Source organism: Galeopterus variegatus, unplaced genomic scaffold, assembly GCF_000696425.1.
Source record: "Galeopterus variegatus unplaced genomic scaffold, G_variegatus-3.0.2 Scaffold3106, whole genome shotgun sequence".
NCBI classification, from domain to species: domain Eukaryota; kingdom Metazoa; phylum Chordata; class Mammalia; order Dermoptera; family Cynocephalidae; genus Galeopterus; species Galeopterus variegatus.
The window spans coordinates 34043-52676 of NW_007729217.1; the positions used below are offsets into that span (position 1 = coordinate 34043).

At 39.0% G+C, this 18634-nt stretch overlaps 1 protein-coding gene across 1 annotated transcript in view; it reads left to right on the forward strand.

Annotated features, from left to right (window-relative positions):
- Nucleotides 1–18634, forward strand: part of TRANK1 (tetratricopeptide repeat and ankyrin repeat containing 1) — a 77903-nt gene that overhangs the window by 12021 nt on the left and 47248 nt on the right. Inside the window, exons 5-8 of the mRNA XM_008583968.1 lie at nt 516–599; nt 846–984; nt 2828–2959; nt 14681–14851. Coding sequence (XP_008582190.1) covers nt 516–599; nt 846–984; nt 2828–2959; nt 14681–14851 — 526 coding nt within the window. The remainder of the gene's footprint in view (nt 1–515; nt 600–845; nt 985–2827; nt 2960–14680; nt 14852–18634) is intronic.

The following is an 18634-nucleotide window of genomic DNA, read 5'->3' on the forward strand; positions in this document are numbered from 1 at the left end:
CGGTTTTTTTGTGTGTGTGTGTATGTGAGTGAATTTATTTATTTATTTTTAGCTCTCACCAATAAGTGAGAATATGTGGTATTTCTTTTTCTCTGCCTGACTCGTTTCACTTAATATTATTCTCTCAAGGTCCATCCATGTTGTTGCAAATGGCAGTATTTCATTCGCTTTTATAGCTGAGTAGTATTCCATTGTGCAAGGAATTACTTTTTAAAAAAATCCTATTGCTACTGTACTGTGAAATGCTGCTTGACATCAGCTGCTTCTGTCCTCAGCAGGCTTTGATGAAATGTGGGGAGACCTTAGCCCTCAGCAAGAACAGGGAGTTGGCTAGACAGAGAGACTTTGATTATCATGGCTCAGGCTGAAAAACTTGTTAGGTAGCTTTAAAAAAGAGACAAGGTTAGAGAGTATATTGTCTTTTTGTTTGTTTTAAAGCCTAAAATAATCTTTTTGCTCTAATAACCTGTGTGGACACCATTATTATTCCAACTCTTTTTCTCCCCTCCCATCAGTCATTTCTACTTCTGTCAGCGAAAAAAGACCGACTGCCAAGAAATATCCATGTCCCAGAGTTATCAATGAAAAGTCTTTTTGAGGTAAGGTGGCTTCTTGAAACATATGGTTTCAAATCAGACCACTTCAGCCTTGTATTTGGGACCTTTCCCTTCTGTTGCCTCACCACAGATTTGTTATTTATAATAATCTTAGGCTTGAGCCACAGCTAATCCAGGTTTTACTGATTCCAAACTGTGGGTGAAGGAGTTTGAAGTTTCATATTGATGTAGTGACTTCCGTGATTCTTTGTGTATGTGTGTGTGCGTGTGTTTTTTTTTTTTTTCCAGAAATATGTCTTCATTGGACTTTATGAGAAAATGGAACAGGTGCCCAAGTTAGTCCAGTGGCTCATTTCCATTGGTGCAAGTATTGAGACTATAGGACCATACCCTCTTCATGCCCTCATGCGACTCTGTATCCAAGCAAGTGAGTGTTCTCCCAGTCACATACCCTCCAAGCTGCCCTTCTAGCTCTGAGCTCTGGGACTCTGCTGCTCTCAAGTGAGATTAGAATTTAGCCACTCAAATGCAGAATATTCAAATGATTTGAATATCCAAATGATTTGATTATTCAAATGAACGAAACAGCAGGGAAACAACATCATTTTTCTTTCTCCTGGTACCTATTAGCTACAGGAGGCCCAAACTGAAAGGATTCCGTGTTCCTAGACAGATCCCGGCAGCAGGGTGGAGCCCTAGGACCCAAGAAGGGGACTTGGGACAGTCCGCTTTTGCTGGGCAGAACTCCCAGGAGAGCTTTTAAGTTTCCTCCTGCTGGCAAAGGCAGCTTTGGTCTTTTCCTCCCGGTTTGGTTTTTTTCTAGCCCACTACTGCTGTGTTCTGGGGCTGTGGCTGGGGTGGGGGAGATCCCAAGGGAAACATAGGCTATTGCTGATATAGTTTGATTATGGTTCTTTTAAAGGACTGCTATTTTCATAAAATTCTTTTTTTTTAAAGCTTCACCATCTGGTTATAGGATTTAAAATTTAAAATATTTTTGCTTTATTGTTAGCACACACACACATTCACAGTTTAGGTAGAAGCTTGTTTTTCCTTTTCAAACATATGTGGCATCACTGTTGGACATTTACCCATACCATTTTAGAGCCAGAAGGGGCCAAGAGAACTTGTCTAATCTACCTTTTCTAGGTGATATCATCTCTCCAGGAATGGGGGAGTACGGGGTGGTCAGGGGCTTGAGGCCTTGGATCCCTATCTTTGCTTTAGCCAGATTTATCCTGCTATTATACATTTCATGTATTGGGGAATCCGTAAGAAATTTTGTTCTTACACAGGGATTGGTGGATAAAACATTTAAAAGTTAAGTGTGATAAAAAGCAATTTAATCCAATCCTCCTGGTTTCACATTAAGAAACTGGAATGCTGAGAAGTGTGCCTCTGGTTAGGAATGTCATGATTCCTCACTGTGTCTATTCTAAGTTAGCTCCTGTGGTTGCGGGTGGTATCAGTAAGATCAGGTCTTCAAGTTTATCCCTGATTTTCCTCAGAGGACAACTTGATATGGTAACAAATGGTGTCCACAGAGTTGGCAAAGGTGTGTGGCTTTTCCTAGATCTCAGCTACAAGTAAGGAGTCTGGGAAAATAATTGAAAATATATGTACTACTGATAGTAATCTTCTAATCAGAGATACTGGCTTGATTATTGAAGTGTTGGTGCCCCTCCTAGATCCTCTTCACCACCAGTACCCCCATCCCCACTTGCCCTCAGTGCTGCCTGCTCACAGTTCACATCTGCCCTCTCCGCCAGAGAACTACTCTCTGCCAATAGGCACTGCTTCCCAGGGAGCTTCTCCCTCCACCTTGCCCTTCTCCTTGGGGGCATTAGGTAGCTTTTGACAGACTGACACCGGGGATACAAAAGGCCAACCCCCTGGCCCAAGGAGGGTCAACTCTTTGGTGTGGTTCACACTCCAGAGTGCTTCATGGGATCAGGCTGGAGCCAGCTCCAGCTAAAACCACTTCCCTGCTTAGCTGCTTCCTCTGCTCTGTTCTGCTTTCCTCATTCTCTTTTTCCTGAGATCTCTTTCGATAAATCTCATGTATAGGAATTTCTGTCTCAAGCTTCTAGGGAACCTGACCTAAGATTACTATGAATAACTTTCTATAAGTCATTGTTTCAACTTACAAATACCTGTTTGTGGTGAGTGGAGATGTGTGTTGGATTCCCCATCTGATTACCTTTGTGCAATACACTTGCTTTGCTGATTTTCTGTATGTAGACAATAACAATCTTTTTAATTCCCTGCAGGGGAAAACCATCTTTTTAGGTGGTTAATGGACCACAAGCCTGAGTGGAAAGGCCGCATCAACCAGAAGGATGAGAATGGCTGCACTGTCCTGCACATGGTCTCCGCCCACACCCCAGGGTACCTCATCAAGCGTAAGTAGCAACACTGCAGGACGCAGGAGAATGTGCTGTGGGCTGGGTGATTTCAGGAACTGGAAGACTCATACAACTGACCACTATGTATTAACTGTTCCATCCTGTGGCAGGCTCAGAGGGCCAAACTTTCCTTTGAATTAAACATGATTGGGAGAGTAGACTGTATGCAGGAAGACGTGGGGTGAGAGAAGGAAGAATCACTGGGCTCTGTGTGCTCTTCAGGCTTTAATTGGTTCTGTGGGGTTGAATGACTCAAGGACGTGGCTTCTGGCCGCATTAGTTTCCTCCCTCATCACACAGTTACTAAGTGCCTTATTTTATGCTGAATCTGTGTTAACTGCAAGAGATAAATTGTGAACCAGACAACAGATATGTTCCTGCATTAATGGCACCTAGAATCTAACACAGGAATTGTATCCTCCCATACCCATTGGGGTCAGATGGTCTGTGTGAAAGAGTGAGGCTGGCACATGCAAGGGAAAACTGGTTCTTTTGATAGGGACATACCTTGTTAGCCTGGGAAACAGGAAGACCATGTTCACTCTCACAGAGCTCTCTGATGGCACTCAGTTTTTCTTAAAACTTTCAGACCCCTCAGTCTTTGTTTTCTGTTTTGGATGGAGAAAAACATATCTTTTCCATAATGGTAATGGACTGTCAGCCTCAGTGGAAGGGAGGTGACAGGGAGTGGCAGGGAGCTTGAGCTTGGTACTGCCACAACCTGGAGCTGATCATGGGAACCAGGCTGGCTGGCTGTCATTCTCTGATGTCAAGGGATGTTGGAAATCTGGATTTTTTTAAAACTGTGAAATCTAGTGATTTTCAAATGTCAGCTCAGAACTAAGTATGCCTGTGGGCTAGACACAGCCTGAAGGCCTCCAGCTGGGGGCCTCTGGTCTGGTGGGTCCTCCTAGGAAATTTGCAGTTTTCTATCTTCAGAATTCTCAGGAGGAGCCCAGTGAGGCTTGTTTCTCAAGTGCTATTTCCTGCTGAACTGGGACCCAGGAATCTACATCTGGGGAAACAGAGAAAGGGTGTTCTGTGGGTTTTTGGGGGCTTTATTGAAATATAATTTATATACTACATAATTCAGTTCAGTGCTTTTTAGTATAGTCACAGAATTAAGCAACCATCATCACAGTCATTTTAGAACATTGTTATCATCTCAGAAAAAAGCTCTGTATCTATTAGCAGTCATTCCCCATCTCCCCCTACCCTGCCAGTCCTAAGCAACCACTAGTGTACTTTTTGTCTCTTGAATTTTCCTATTCTGGACATTTAATATAAATGGAATCAGATAATATATAGCCTTTTGTGACTGGCTTCTTTCACTAGCATGTTTTCAAGGTTCATCTGTGTTGTAGCATCAGGACTTTGTTCCTTTTTAGTACGAAGTAATATTCTGTTGTATGAATATTTCACATTTTATTTATTCATTCCTTAGTTCATGAATGTTTGAATTTTTTCTACTTTTTGGCTATTTTGAGTAGTGCTGCTATAATAATTTATTTACAGGCTTTTGTGTGAGCGTATGTTTTCATTTTTCTCAGGTATAATATATACCTAAGAGAAGAACTGCTGGATCATATAGTAATATTATATTTAACCTTTTGAGGAATTGCCAGACTGTTTCCAAAGTGAATGCATCATTTTACTTTCCTACCAGCAGTATGTGACAGTTCCAGTTTCTCCTCATCCTCAGTAACACTTATTATTACCTGTCTCATTGATGCCCAATGTGTTTTAGTACCTTCCTAAACACAGTGGTGTCCTGGAAAATGTTTATCTGATTTTCAAAAAAAGAAACCCTGAATTGTAGTGTTTGTCGGTTTCCATAAATACTCCCACAGTGGCCAATTTTATACCACCAACATGATGTCACTGAACAGAGCTGGGAAGAGATGTTCAGTAGTATATCATTATATTGTATTTTCAGCATACAGATACATTAAGATAGATGTAAAGAAACCTCATCATAGATAATAGCAAAATGCAGTAAAATAATTGTGACGTGATTAATTTTGTTTTTAGTATAATTTGTTAACCAGCTTGCAACATTCTGGACATTAAACAATTGTTTTTTGTGAACAGGAATGAGCTGGCTCCAGCACACCACTGTGCTAAGGGTAACATTAGCCTAGAAATTTTTGGTTAAAGTCTGTGTTACCAGTCAGGGCGCTCTCCTTACGCATCCCCACTCTGCAAATCCTCAAGAAAAGACATTTCCAGACAGGTCTCTTTGAATTGCAAAGAAATACATTTCCAGGTATCCTGACATCCAGGTGACTAGAGCAGTGTTTGGGTATTTTAAGTGCCTGCTATGCCCTGGATCCTAACTGTATGTATTGATAACTTGGAAAGCATTTCATTTCCTGAGACTTTAGCCTGTGCTGTCCAATACAAGTATAATGACAGTCCATATACGATTTAAAAAATTTTAGTAGTTGTATAAAAAAGTAAAACAAAATAGGTGAAATTAATTTTAATAATATATCTAACTCATGTATCCAAAATATTATCATTTCTCTTTGTAATTAATACAAACATTATTGAAATATTTTCCATTCTTTATTTTATTTTTATTTTTTCAGTTTTCTACTGAGTCTGAAATCCAGCATGTATTTTATATTTTTTTAGCACATCCTAATAAGGACTAGTCACATTTCAATAATCATATGTGGCTAGTGACTACCATATTGGATGACACAATTTTAGATTATTTCTTATAAACACTGAAACCTTTCCAACTTTCCGAAGGTTGGGAAGATAAACGTGAAATAAAGAGAGGGCCCTTAGTTCGTGTAGAAGGAAACATAGGCTGCCTCCATGACCTCCACTGAGTGAGGCTTTGCAACTCTCACAGGGTTCTTCTCCTTCCTTCTTTCTTTCTCCCTACCTCCTTCCTTTTCTTTTTTTTCATCAGGGAAACTCATCTTTTTTTTTAAAGTTTCATTTTGAAATAATTTTAGACTTTAAGAAAAGTTGAAAAAACATTTGAGAGATTTTCTGTATACCCTTCACCCAGCCTCCTTAATGTTAACATGTTTATGTAACTAAAGTTTAATGACCAAAATCAAGAAATTGACATTGATATAATACTATCAAATGGTATACAGACCTCATATCAATTTAACTAGTTTTTTCACTAACATACTTTTTCTGTTTCAGGATCACACATTACATTTGTCCGTATCAGTCCCTATCACTGCCCCAATCAGTCTTTCCTTGTCTTTCTTGACCTTGACCCTTTGAAGAATATTGGTTAGTTACTTGGTAGACTGTCTCTCAATTTGGATTTGTTTGATTTTTTTTTTTAACGATTGGAATGAAGTTATACAGTTTTGGTAAGAATATTGCAGAAATGATTTTGTGTTCTTCTCAGTGTGTCATATCAAGGGGTTCATGATGTCAATATGTCTTATGATGTCAGACTTGATTATTTGGTTAAGGTGTGATCTGTGGGATTTCTCCACTGTAAAGTTACTATCTTTCCTTTTTGCAGATAATATGTATCTTGGAGGCGATACATTGAAATATGCAATTTTCCTGTTTCTCCTCAAACTTCTGCTCATTAATTTTGTAGCCATTGGTGGATCTTATCAGTAGCACTTATTAATGTGGTCTTTGATTAATGGCAATTTTTTAAAAACATGTTCTTTCTTTTTACCTTTATTGCTTTTGTAAAAAAGAGCTGTTGCTTCTCCCCATATATTTATTATTCAATTATTTAATTATTTCAGTATGGACTCCTGGATATTTATTTTATTCTATGTGATAAAAATCCAATACTATCATTATTTATTTTGTTGCTCAGATTGTTCCAGCTTTAGCCATAAGGCACTCCTTCAGATTAACTCCTGTGTTCCTTGGACAGATCCCCATCCTTTTTTGAGCACTTCCTTACTTTCAGGCACTACAAGATGATCCAGGCTCATCCTCAGTGTTCTCTGTACCAGGTCTGGAATCAACCACTTCTCTAAAGATCCCTGGTTCCTATTGTTGGAAAATAGGGTAGCAAACAAGATTTGGTACTAGATGTGACATGCTAATTGGCGTGTCATTGTTTCTAGGCCTTCTCAGCAGATAGAGCTATGACATACATGTATGTATACCAACCCAAGATACCCACATCTATATTACTGTATCTGTCTTCATAGGTCTATACTACAATGAGTTAGACTGATATCTCTGATTCCAGTCCAACGCCATTGTCATTTAGCCTTTTCTTATTTGTAACAGCTCTCATCTACAATATATTTACTTATTTGTTCAGTTCTATGAGTTTCAGACTAGTTAACCGATACCTCTGTGAGAAACCCATTTATTGACTAGATTTATGTCCATTTTTATGTTCATTTATGTTCAGCATTTTTTTGTCTTCAACCTTAGAGCATCCAGTCAAGATATTGTTAGTTGTTTTCTTTCCCACCCCCTTTACTGTGGTTATCTCAGTCATTTGTAGGACACTTAGGCTCTTTTTTTTTTTTTAGTGTGTATATTTCATATTTGGGATTCTCCTCACATCACTACTGCTTTTGTGTGTTTATATTTTGGGTATGTGAAGGGCATGTGAAATATTACTATGGTTCTAGGAGTTAGAACTTTACAAAAAGATGTACTTACATAAATGTCACTTCCTCCTCATCCCTGCTCCATCTCTCTCTTCCTGTTTCCTTTTTCTCTTTGCTCCTTTCCCATCCTCCCCTGTAGGTAATCAATTTCTTTAATTTCAGTCTTATTCTTCTTGGATTTCTTTTGCAGCAGTGAGCAGACACTTTTGTATTTTGTTACATCTTTTTTTACACTGAAGAGTCATATTGTATAGATACTCTTTGGCATTTTGCTTTTTTCAGTAACAGTACGCGGTAGAAATCACTCCATATCAATTCATATGCATAAATGCATATGTAGTTTTGTTAGATATTATCAAGTTTTCATCTAGGAGGGTTGCACCAATTTGTATTACCACGAATAACACCTCTCCCCACAGCCTCACCAACAGAATTCGTTGTCGTATTTAAAATTTTTTCCAGTCTGATAGATGAGAATTTTTATCTTACTGTCATTTTCTCATTTCTCTAATTGTGTGTGAGGTTGAACTTATGTTTAAGAACCTTTTTATATCTTTTTCTCTGAATTATATGTTCTTGTCTATTTCGCATTTTTCTATATCGTTTTTGGTCCTTTTTCCTCAATTTTTAAGAATTCTTTGCTCATTAGCTCTTTGTCTGTGATATATATTATGAATATTTTCTTCAAATTTGTCAATTGTTTTCTGCCTTTGGCCTTTTTTGTCATGCAGTTTTTTTCTTATTATATAGTCAAATTTATCAATCTATTGTTTTATTGCTCCCAGGTTTGGAGTCAGAACTAGAAAGCCTTTCCCTACACCAAAGTTAAAGAGAAATTCACCCATATTTTCTTTGTCTGTTTCGTTTTGCCTTTTTTTCTTTTTTTTTTTTTTACATTTAGATCCTGATCCATTGGAGTTTAATGTAAGGATTAAGTTTTATCTTTTTTTTCAAATGGCTACCTATTTGTCTCAGCACCATTTATTTAAAAGTCTATCTTGACTTCAGTGGTTTGAGAGGCCAATAATTCTGGACTTCCTGTTATATTCTCCTTGTTTCTTTGCTGACTCATGTGTTGCAGACTTCTTTGAATCACCTTCTTAAAAGTTATATTAAAAATTTTAAGTATACTTTATACCCACTAGGATGACTAAAATAAAAATAGGTGGACAATAACAAGTGTTGACAAGGATGTGGAAAAATAGGAACCTTCGTACATTGCTGGTGGGTAAGAAAAATGGTGCATCTGCTTTGGAAAACACTCTGGCAGTTGCTCAAAAAGTCAAACAGTTACCATGAGACCCAGGAATATTGCTCCTAGAGGAATAAACCTAAGGGAATTGTAAACATATGCCCAAACAAAAACTTGTACATGAGTGTTCATAGCAGCATTTTTCAAAATAGCCAAAAAAGTCAAAACAACCCAAATATCCATCAACTGATGGATGAATAAACAGAGAGCTGTATATTTATAAAATGGAATATTATTCAGTCATAAAAAGGAAGTAGGTACTCACACATGCCACAGTATGGAGAACCTTGGAAACATTATGCTAAATGTAAGAAGAGAGACCTCAAAGGCCACATATTGCATGATTACATTTACATGAAATGTCCAGAATAAGGAGATCCCTAGAGACAGAAAGTAGATTACTGGTTTCCAGGGGCTGGGGAGGGGTGAATGGGGAGTGACTGCTCATGTGTATGAGGTGTCTTTTTGGGTTGATGAAAATGTTCTAGAATTGGATAACGGTGATAGTTGTACAACTTCATAAAGAAATGAAAACCCATTGAATTATACACTTTAAAAGGATGAATTTTATGGTCTGTGAACTAGATCTCAATTTAAAAATATGTTTAAAGGGAAAAAAATTGAAAGTTCATGTTCGTGGTTAAAAAAAAAACAAAACACTTCAAAAGGATATGTGAGGGGGCTTCCAATCAAGTTGGTGGAATAGACAGTCCCCAGCTTCACTCTCTCCCATAAATCAACCAGTTTACAACTTAAAAAAAGCAATGACAGCCAAGGTGGGGCCGCTAGAGCTCAGGGGAAGAGGAGGAGAGACCTACGGAGTGCATGAAGGCAGGAGAAGCCACGAGGAGAGAAAGAAAAAAAGCACTCTGACCGTTTCAAGCCCCAGCAATGTCCAAGCTGGAGTTGCTGAGAGCACAGAGCAGGAGCTGGCAAAAGCCACAGCTGTGCCCTTTGGATGAAGTTGCATGGAGGTGGCAAGGGTGAAGAGGGCCTTGGTGGCCCCCAGGCCAGCAAGACCACTAATAGGGTTTCTGTGGACCCACATAGGAGTGAGGAGCCACAACAACTGAAAAAAAGGAGCCACTCAGAGGCCGGTGAGTCATTGCAAGGGACTGAGGCATGGCCTGTCCCATGGGAAGTGTTTGCAGCATGGGTGGTGGGGGAGATGGGCCTACTGCGGGAACACTGGCACAGCAAGGACAGCTGATCTGCCCTCCAATCAGCATAGGACCACTCAGAGGAGACTGGTCAGGAATATAGAATTGCATGGGGTACAGTTTGATGAAAAGATTCAGGCCCAGATCAGAGTTTCTACACAATCCAGGTGCACCGGCTCGTGTGAGAGCCAGAAGTACCTATAAAGCCAATCATTAAACCATGAGCTGCACAAAATGCCTTCCCTAGGGAATCAGCAGCAAAGCAGCAATTTAGCTCAACCACAGGGCTCAAGTGCTGGTCCCCTCAGGAAGTTCCCCCATTTTAGAAGTAAGCAAAGGACAACAAATTAGTTCCAGTGCAGAGTTTAAACGGTGGGAACAGCAAATAATCCAACAGAGAACTGAAAGAAAAAACAAAGTACACTCAACCAGAGACAGTTTGATATTAACTAGTAAAAGTCTTATTTCACCAAAGAACACCTATAACACCTAAAAGGACTGGAAGTCCCTAGGGCTACCAAACCAGAAAGAGAGGAAGGCTGGGGGCCTCAGCAATGCCCCCTGACATCTGCAACTAATCTTGAGGGTGGGAGACCAGAGCCTCGGCCGTACTCCTCCAACATGTGCAGCCAACCCAGCAGTGACCACCGAGCTGCAGCAAGAAGGGTTCTGGGTTCCTGAGCTGGGAAGGTGGCGGGTGAAGGCTTTAGACACACCCCCTGATATCTGCACCCAGCCCAGCAATAATGAAGCCACCACTGGAAGCCCCCTGGTCTCCCCTGTAGGAATGAGGGGGATGACACAGGCCTCAATCCCACTGCTCCTCCTTCCTCCTTTTTCCATCCCATTTCCTTCCCCTTTCCCCTCTCCCCCTTCCTCACAGCTGCTCCACACAACATCCTAGAATGTAAAAAATATTAGTAAAATTACATTTTCTTAAAAAAAAGGATATATGAGAAAAAGTAAATTCTTTTCTACAGTGTTATTAACTATCAAAACATTTTTTTGTGAGTCTTGCCAGTATATATATATTGAAAAATTTTTTTCTTCTTGTATATAAATATGGGCACAGTCTACATTCTGCTCAGCAACTAGCTTTTTTCACAGAACAGTATATTTTTGTCTTGGCCAGCTATGCGGGTAATAGTACCTGCATAGCTTTTTCATTTTTTTCATATATCACAGCATTCTATATTGTGACCATACACTATTGATGGGTGTTTAAAATTATTTTGTTTTTCTATTGAAACAATGCTCAGAGACCATTCTTCTACATATATCTTTGTGAATCAATGGAAATATATATGTAGGATGATTTTCTAGTTGAGAAATTGTTTGTTTGAAGGATTCGTACGTTTAATTTATTTGGATAAATTGTAATTTTATTTAAATTTTAAACAGATTACATTGAAAAAATCAAAAGGTACAATAGATATACCTTAAAAATCTCTATCTTACCTCTGTTCTTCAGCACTGCCAGGAATAAATGTTACTAGTATCTTATGTTTTCTTCTGTAAATATTTTATCATATGCAAGTGAAAACATATATGTTTAATATGTTAGCACATTGGTATGTGTTTGGATTTTGAAAGCTACTGCTAACTTGATCTCCAGCAAGGTTTCCCCAAACAATGTATGAGGTTATCTTTATCTTGAGTATTTTTTGGAACATGGAAAGTCAAGAACTCTCCAGATTCTTTAATATGGCCTAAATTTCAAATCCACCATTTGAAATAAATACAGCATAAATAGGCCTTAGAAATCTTTGGTTCTGTTGGTATTTTGGTCGATTCTCGTTGTTATAATGGTCACATTGGCTCTGGTACAGAGTGATATGAGAGGGCCAGGGATGCAGAGTATCAGGGAGTCACCAGAGCAGGGCAGCTGTGGGACCTGAGGCCTAGAAATGGTCATCTCCTAGAACTGAAGAAGTGAGGATGGGTCAGGGCTAGTTGCATCTGTCTTGTTTACAAGCTAAAGACACTCAAACTTGTTTAGGCAAGAAAGGGAATTTATTGGCTTATGTGACTGAAGAGTCCAGAGTTTGGTCCAGGTGCTCACTTGAAAGCTGTCTTCAAGAATCTGTTTTGCCGCTTAGCTCTGCTTCGAGTTCTGAAAACTGTTCCATCTGTGGTAGCAGAGACACAGGCTTTCTTTTCTGTTAGGTTCATTCTTGAGGCTCTTTCAGTGGAGGCCACCAGAACCTTCAGGCTTATTTTCTTCCAATCTGTCAATCACAGTCAAAGAAGATAACCTCCTCCCCATACTTCAGTAAAAGTCCTACTAGTATATCTCAGTGATCTGACTTTGGTCATATGTCATCCACGAACCAGTAACTAGGGCCAGAAGGATGGAATGATCTGATTGGCTAGGTTCTGGTGAGGTATTGGCCCCTGGAGGCAGGGATGGGACTGAGCCAGTAGGGTGGAATGATCTGATTGGCCAGATCCGGGTGAGGTGTTAGCCCCTGGAGTGGGGAGTTGAGTCAGTGGTGGAAAATGTGATGGTGGCAGGCATATATTTCTGTTTGTGTGATGTACACTCCCATCAAATCAGGTAGGCTGAGGGAGAAAAGGTGCTTTCTCAAAGGAAAACTGGGTTGTTCTCAGAAAAAAAAATAAGTCTGGTATACAAGTGGTCTTCAAGTATTGCTACTTTATCCCCTAAAATAATTTTTTAAAAAACTGTGTACCTCTTTATCTGTTTTTAAGTTGACATCTGGAATTTTTTATCTGTGAGTCTAAGTAATTGTAAGAAAAGGTAACTTTAAGAATTTTTTACATGTTGAGATTTTAAAATAAAACTGTTATCTCACTTTTTCACTTGTATTTAATAGAATATAAATACCACAACAGTTTGATACCCTCCAACATTTATTTTAAAATTTATGGACAAGCTTTTTAATCGTCAAAAATATCAACTTGTGCATTTTTTTGGATCATATTTCCAGTTTACTTTTCTATAAGAAGTTTTCCCTAGTATATTTTATGCTTGAACATCTTATTGGTCATCAAGTGATATTCTTTTGGAACAAAAGTAGTCATACTCGTATAACTTTAACTTTAAAACATTTCTGTGATTGTAGGGCTCTAAAGGTTAATTTTTTTTCTGGATTGAATTATTACTAAAATTACTACAAAGTTTATCAAAACAACATAAATATAGTAAAAATTTCTATAGTTATTAAACATAAAAATAGAATTTTGTGGGGCATTAGACAGGGGTGCATTGTAGTGCCTTTTGAAAAGAGCTTTGTAGGCATCAGTTTTAATTGTTTCTTAGGTTGGTACCCTGGAAGACAGGAATTTTTACCTCCCTTGGGGCAGTGTTCTATAGTAATTATATTAATTTTCTATGTTATGTAACAAATCATAATAATATTAGGGGCTTAAAACAACAGCCACTTAATTAGCTCACAGTCTTATAGATTAGTAATTTGGCATGATGTGACTGAGTTTTCTGCTCAGTGTCTTGCAAGGCTGAAATCAAGGTGTTGACTTCAGCTGTGTTCTCATCTGGAGTTTCAGGCTCTCTTTCAAGCTCACATGGTTGTGGCAGAATCCCTATTTCTGTCCTTGCCATCAGACAGAGATTCTACAGGCTACACATGCTCCTTGTCATGTGGTCCCCTGTATCTTCAAAACCAGCGGGGGAGAATTTCTTGTATATCAAATCTCTCTCATATTTTGAATCTCTGACCTCTTCCATCTCTGAGAACTTTGACCTTTAGGACTCATGTGATTTGGTCAGGCCCATCTGGATAATCCACCTATCTTAAGGTCAGCTGATTTGGGACCTGAATTATATTTTCAAAGTCTCATCACCTAGATTAGTATTGATTGAATAACTGGGAGAAGGTGAGTGTATACCATGTTTTAGGAATCTTGGGGGCTTATCTTAGAATTCTGCCTACCACAGTAAGATTCTTGATGGGTAGTATGACTTTTTAAAAAAATTTTGTTAAGTGGGAGAAGGGCAGTTGTGACTGGGAAGATGGGAAAGAAGAACACCAGGAGCAGGATTATTCCTGGAATAAAGGTGCCTTGTCAGGTGGTGAATTTTAAGAAAGCTTACATATGGAAGTTGGCAATCAGGCATTGATTTGATTAATTCTGTGTCCACATAGGTCTTTGTGTACCTCCAGGGCTTTGCCTGTTCCATTCTGAAAACTCTTGGCATCTCTGATCACAGAGACACCTTGATGCTTGACAAATAGACATGTCAGAGCAACAAATGGAGCTGGCAGCCAGAGGGTTGGGGCTGGAAGGGTGGTAACAGTGACAACGAAAAACCCCTGATGCCAAAGCAATTGCTACTTTGTTCCCCTGTCCCCAGATAGGCTTTTTTTCTCTGGAAGAATATTCTGTTTACTCTCTAGGGAATAAAGAAATCTGAAGTCACAGCTTGCTGTTATCCTTATAGCTGTAACTGTTGCCTAGTAACCAGATTCCCCCTCTCCTTGCTTGTTGCCAAGGAGAGGGGAGAAAGGTAGAGAGGAGCACACTTCTAAACCTCTTAAAAGCTATTGTCCTTCCCACTTCACACAGGACTCCTTGCTTCAGGGAGTTGGGTGGACTGCCTGAGGCTGGCAGTCGAGGTTCTGTAAACAGAGGGACCCTGGTGTTCTTGCCCCAGGCTACTTGGGCAGGAAACTGGGAGGAAGAGCACTCATGGGGACATCTCCTTATGGAAGGAAGCATGATAATCCCCCTTTCTCATTTTGGCCTGCCATAGGACAAACAGAGGATGTGCAGATGCTCCTGCGCTTTGGAGCAGACCCCACTCTGCTGGATCGACAATCTCGGTCTGCTGTAGATGTCCTGAAGAGGAATAAGAACTTCAAAGCCATCGAGAAAATCAACAGTCACTTGGAAAAGCTGGCTACGTGTTCTAAGGACTTATCAGGTACAGCTTATAGTGAATTAACTTTTGTGGGGGGTAAAACTGGTTCTGTCATATTAGATACAAAACAGTTTCTCTCTTTTTGGTACATGTAGATGGAAATGAGACCCCCCCAATCTTTGAAAAAATTTGTTTGCATTTTTGGAAAGATAAAATGAGACAACTCTTATTTAGAGAGCATCTGCAACATTCTGGGAACTTCTCCAGGTCCACCTTTGGCAGTATGGGTGATATTTTCCATGCCCGCACACAGCAAAAAAGAAAAAAAAAAATCAGAACAGGAGATAACAAAAATCAAGCCTATTCCTCAGAAACAATCACTGTCAACAATTAAAAATACACTTATATCTGTATTTCTTGATTTCTCAATTTGGGATAGCATCTGTTGACAGACTCTGCTGTATAAGATGAAGTGCTTGGTTGTGTAAGTCCTACTTGTTCGATTTCGTCAAGTAATGTTATTTGTATCATTTACATTCTATTACTTAACTCTAAGTTTTTCATGCTTCATCTATAGATTGATTTAAAAATTGAAAACCAGGGAATGGCATTTGTATGATCATGTAAATGTTACTCTTTCTACAGCTAGTAGCATGGCTGGACCCACAGAAAGAATCACTAAATGTCCTGAAAACTTTGCTCTTAAAATGTGATACTCAATAAGCATCTCAGTTTAATCAGACACATACAGTTGACCCTTGAACAACTTGTGGGTTAGGGGAGCTGCCGTACCCGCCTCCCCTGCCTTGTAGAAAATCCTTATATAACTTTTTTTTTTTTTTTCCTTTTTGTCTTTTTCCGTGTCCGGCAATGGATCGCAACCCTCAGTGTCGCCCCCGTACCGGACCGGGACCGGCAACGGGATCGCAACCCTCGGCGTTGCTCCCGCGCCTCGCTCAGCCAGTGAGCGGGAACCGGTCTGTATGTGGGATCCGAACCCTCGGTGGGAGCGCCACCGCGCTTCCCAAGCGGTGCACTATAGCAGTGCGCCACCGGGCCAGCCCTATAACTTTTGACTCTACAAAAGCTTAACTTCTAATAGCCTACTCTTGATTGGAAGCCTTACCAATACCGTAAATAGTTGATTAACAGATACTTTGTATTTTATATATGTTATGTACTGTGTCCTTACAATAAAGTAAACTAGAAAAAAGAAAATGTTATTAAGAAAATCATATGGAAAAGAAAATACATTTACAGTATTTTCTGAAAAAATCTGCATATGAGTGGACCTGCTGAGTTCCAACCTGTGTTGTTCAAGGGTCAACTGTATATATTTTTGTGCTTCTTGTAGTTCTTGTGCTTATGTGACTGTTATGGTTCATGTTATCTGTGTAAATTTCTTTCTTGTTCTGCTAGAGTACTGTACCTACTCAAGTTTTTCATGGAGAAGGAATGGATAGTAGACTTATGGAGTTTTTAAAAATGTCTTTATTTTAGCCTCATATTGATTGAAAATTTGTCTGAATATGGGCATTGTATTTCATCGGTAATAAGTTGTACTTTCCTCCCACATTTTAGCATATTTGAAATTGGAATGTGTTTTATAATCGGTGACATACGGCAGCCTTTTCTGGTGTGTTCAAAAATCCATGGTATCTTAGATTTATGAAATATACTATAAAACCTTGTTCCTCACAACTTTGAAGAAATTGTTTCATTGTCTTCTAACCCCCATGGCTACTGATTAGAAGTCTGGGTCAATCATTTTTCTTTCCTTTTAGGATTTTCCCTGTCTTTGGAGTTCTGAAATTTCCTTGGGATGTATCTAGATGTTGGTCCTTATTCATTCTTTTTGCTGGGCACCTGTTGGCCCCTTTCAGTCTATCTTTCTTAGTTCAAGGAATTAATCTTTTATTATTTTGTTCCTCTCCAATGTCTCTTCTTTCTTTGCCACTAGTATTAAATGGATGAGGCTCTTGAATTTATAATACGTGTCTCTATATTTCCCTAATATTTTCTATCTCCTTTTTTTCTTTGCAGATCTTTAACTTAGTCTTTAGCTTTTCCTTTTATAATTCAACTTGTCCATTGCTGTGTTTTTAAATTTAGAAAGTTATAATTTTAATTTCTTTCTTTTTTTTTTCCTTTTTGTCTTTTTTCGTGTCCGGCAACGGATCGCAACCCTCAGTGTCGCGCCCGTACCGGACCAGCAACGGGATCGCAACCCTCGGTGTTGTGCCCGCACCTCGCTCAGCCAGCGAGCGGGAACCGGTCTGTATGTGGGATCCGAACCCTCGGCGGGAGCGCCGCCGCGCTCCCAAGCGGCGCACTGTAGCAGTGTGCCACTGGGCCGGCCCTATAATTTTAATTTCTAAGGACTCTTTCTTGTTCTGATTATTTTTTTTTCTTTTGCAGCTTATTCTTGATTTGCCACATCTTCTTGAATCACATTTAAGAATATTAATGAAAAAAAAATTTTTTTAGAGACTATTCTTTATTTAGACTATTCTCTTTCCTGAATTATTTGTTACTTTTGGGGTTAGTTGATTCATTTTCTTGTTTCTTTTTTGTGCTATTGCTTTTTCCTAATTATCTTCTGACCTTGGATGGTTTGTATTTATGAATGAAGGACTAGATCAATTAATACTTAGTAGGTGGTGAGTACGCATTTCCTGTAGTTATTTAAATGTGTTTCCTCAGAAACACTCCCTTCCTTGAATGGGTAAGTGGGCAGCAAGTTGAAGGCAGTCTGTAAGGGGTGTATGTCAGGGTGGGAGATAGTCTTACAGGCTGGGGATTATTGTAATTGCCAGAGTTAGAAAAGTTTTATGTGGGAAGAGATTGAAGCTGCTTTTATTTAACAATCCCCCACCCCACCCCGCTTCCCCATCTATCTTTTAATTTTTATTTATTTTAAATATCTTCTGTCATTTCCATGAGAATATGAGAGTGAGAGAGAAATGTATTTGTGGAGCCCTTTTTTCATCCAATGATGTTCTTTTGCTTTTATTTTTGTTTTTTTTTTTGGCAGTTGGCCAGTAAAGGGATCTGAACCCTTGACCTTGGTGTTATATATAACACCATGCTCTAACCAGCTGAGCCAACAAGCCAGCCTTCATGGATGTTCTTTTAAAGCTGTGACATATCATGTTTAGTTTTTAAATGACCTCATGTTTTAATGAATTGTGATTTCTTCTGTGAGGTAATATAATAAACCACTGTGAAGTGCTTTCTGAGAGCTTGTACATATAATCTTAATTTCAGAATGATTTCCACAATTTGAGAAAATGAAAGTAACCAAACAGGTTACTTTGCCAGAGAATTTCCAGGTTTTTAACTAATAATAACAAAGAAGGACCACTAGTTAGTAATAAGAAATGGCTGACTTGTTTGCAAATTTATCTTTTATTCATTCTGATCTTAGAATACTGTATTCTGTAGACAGTATTCTTAGAATACTGTCTATGTTCTATTTAGTGTTATAGTCTTTAGAATGTCATTCATTTTTGTATTGTTTTTAAAGCTTTGATTTTTTTTTTAGTTTCCTTGTACTCATATAATAGAATCTTTGAATATCTGCTAATCCTAAAAACACCTCATCTTCTGAGACAGGACTCTTGCTCTCCCTTCCTCTCTTTCCTTTACCAGTTAAATGTGTAGACTGGATTTGGAACCAAGAGAAGAAACTTAGTAGAATCTCAGCTTGTCCTCTTTTAATGCATTAGAATACAGCTGTCCTTGCTTGGCATCAAAGCATGCACGAGAGGAATGTGCATCGTTTCAGCCTTGCCTTTGGGTTTGCTGGGTAGCCTGTAATGGCAGTGGATGAAGCCAAGCCTAAAA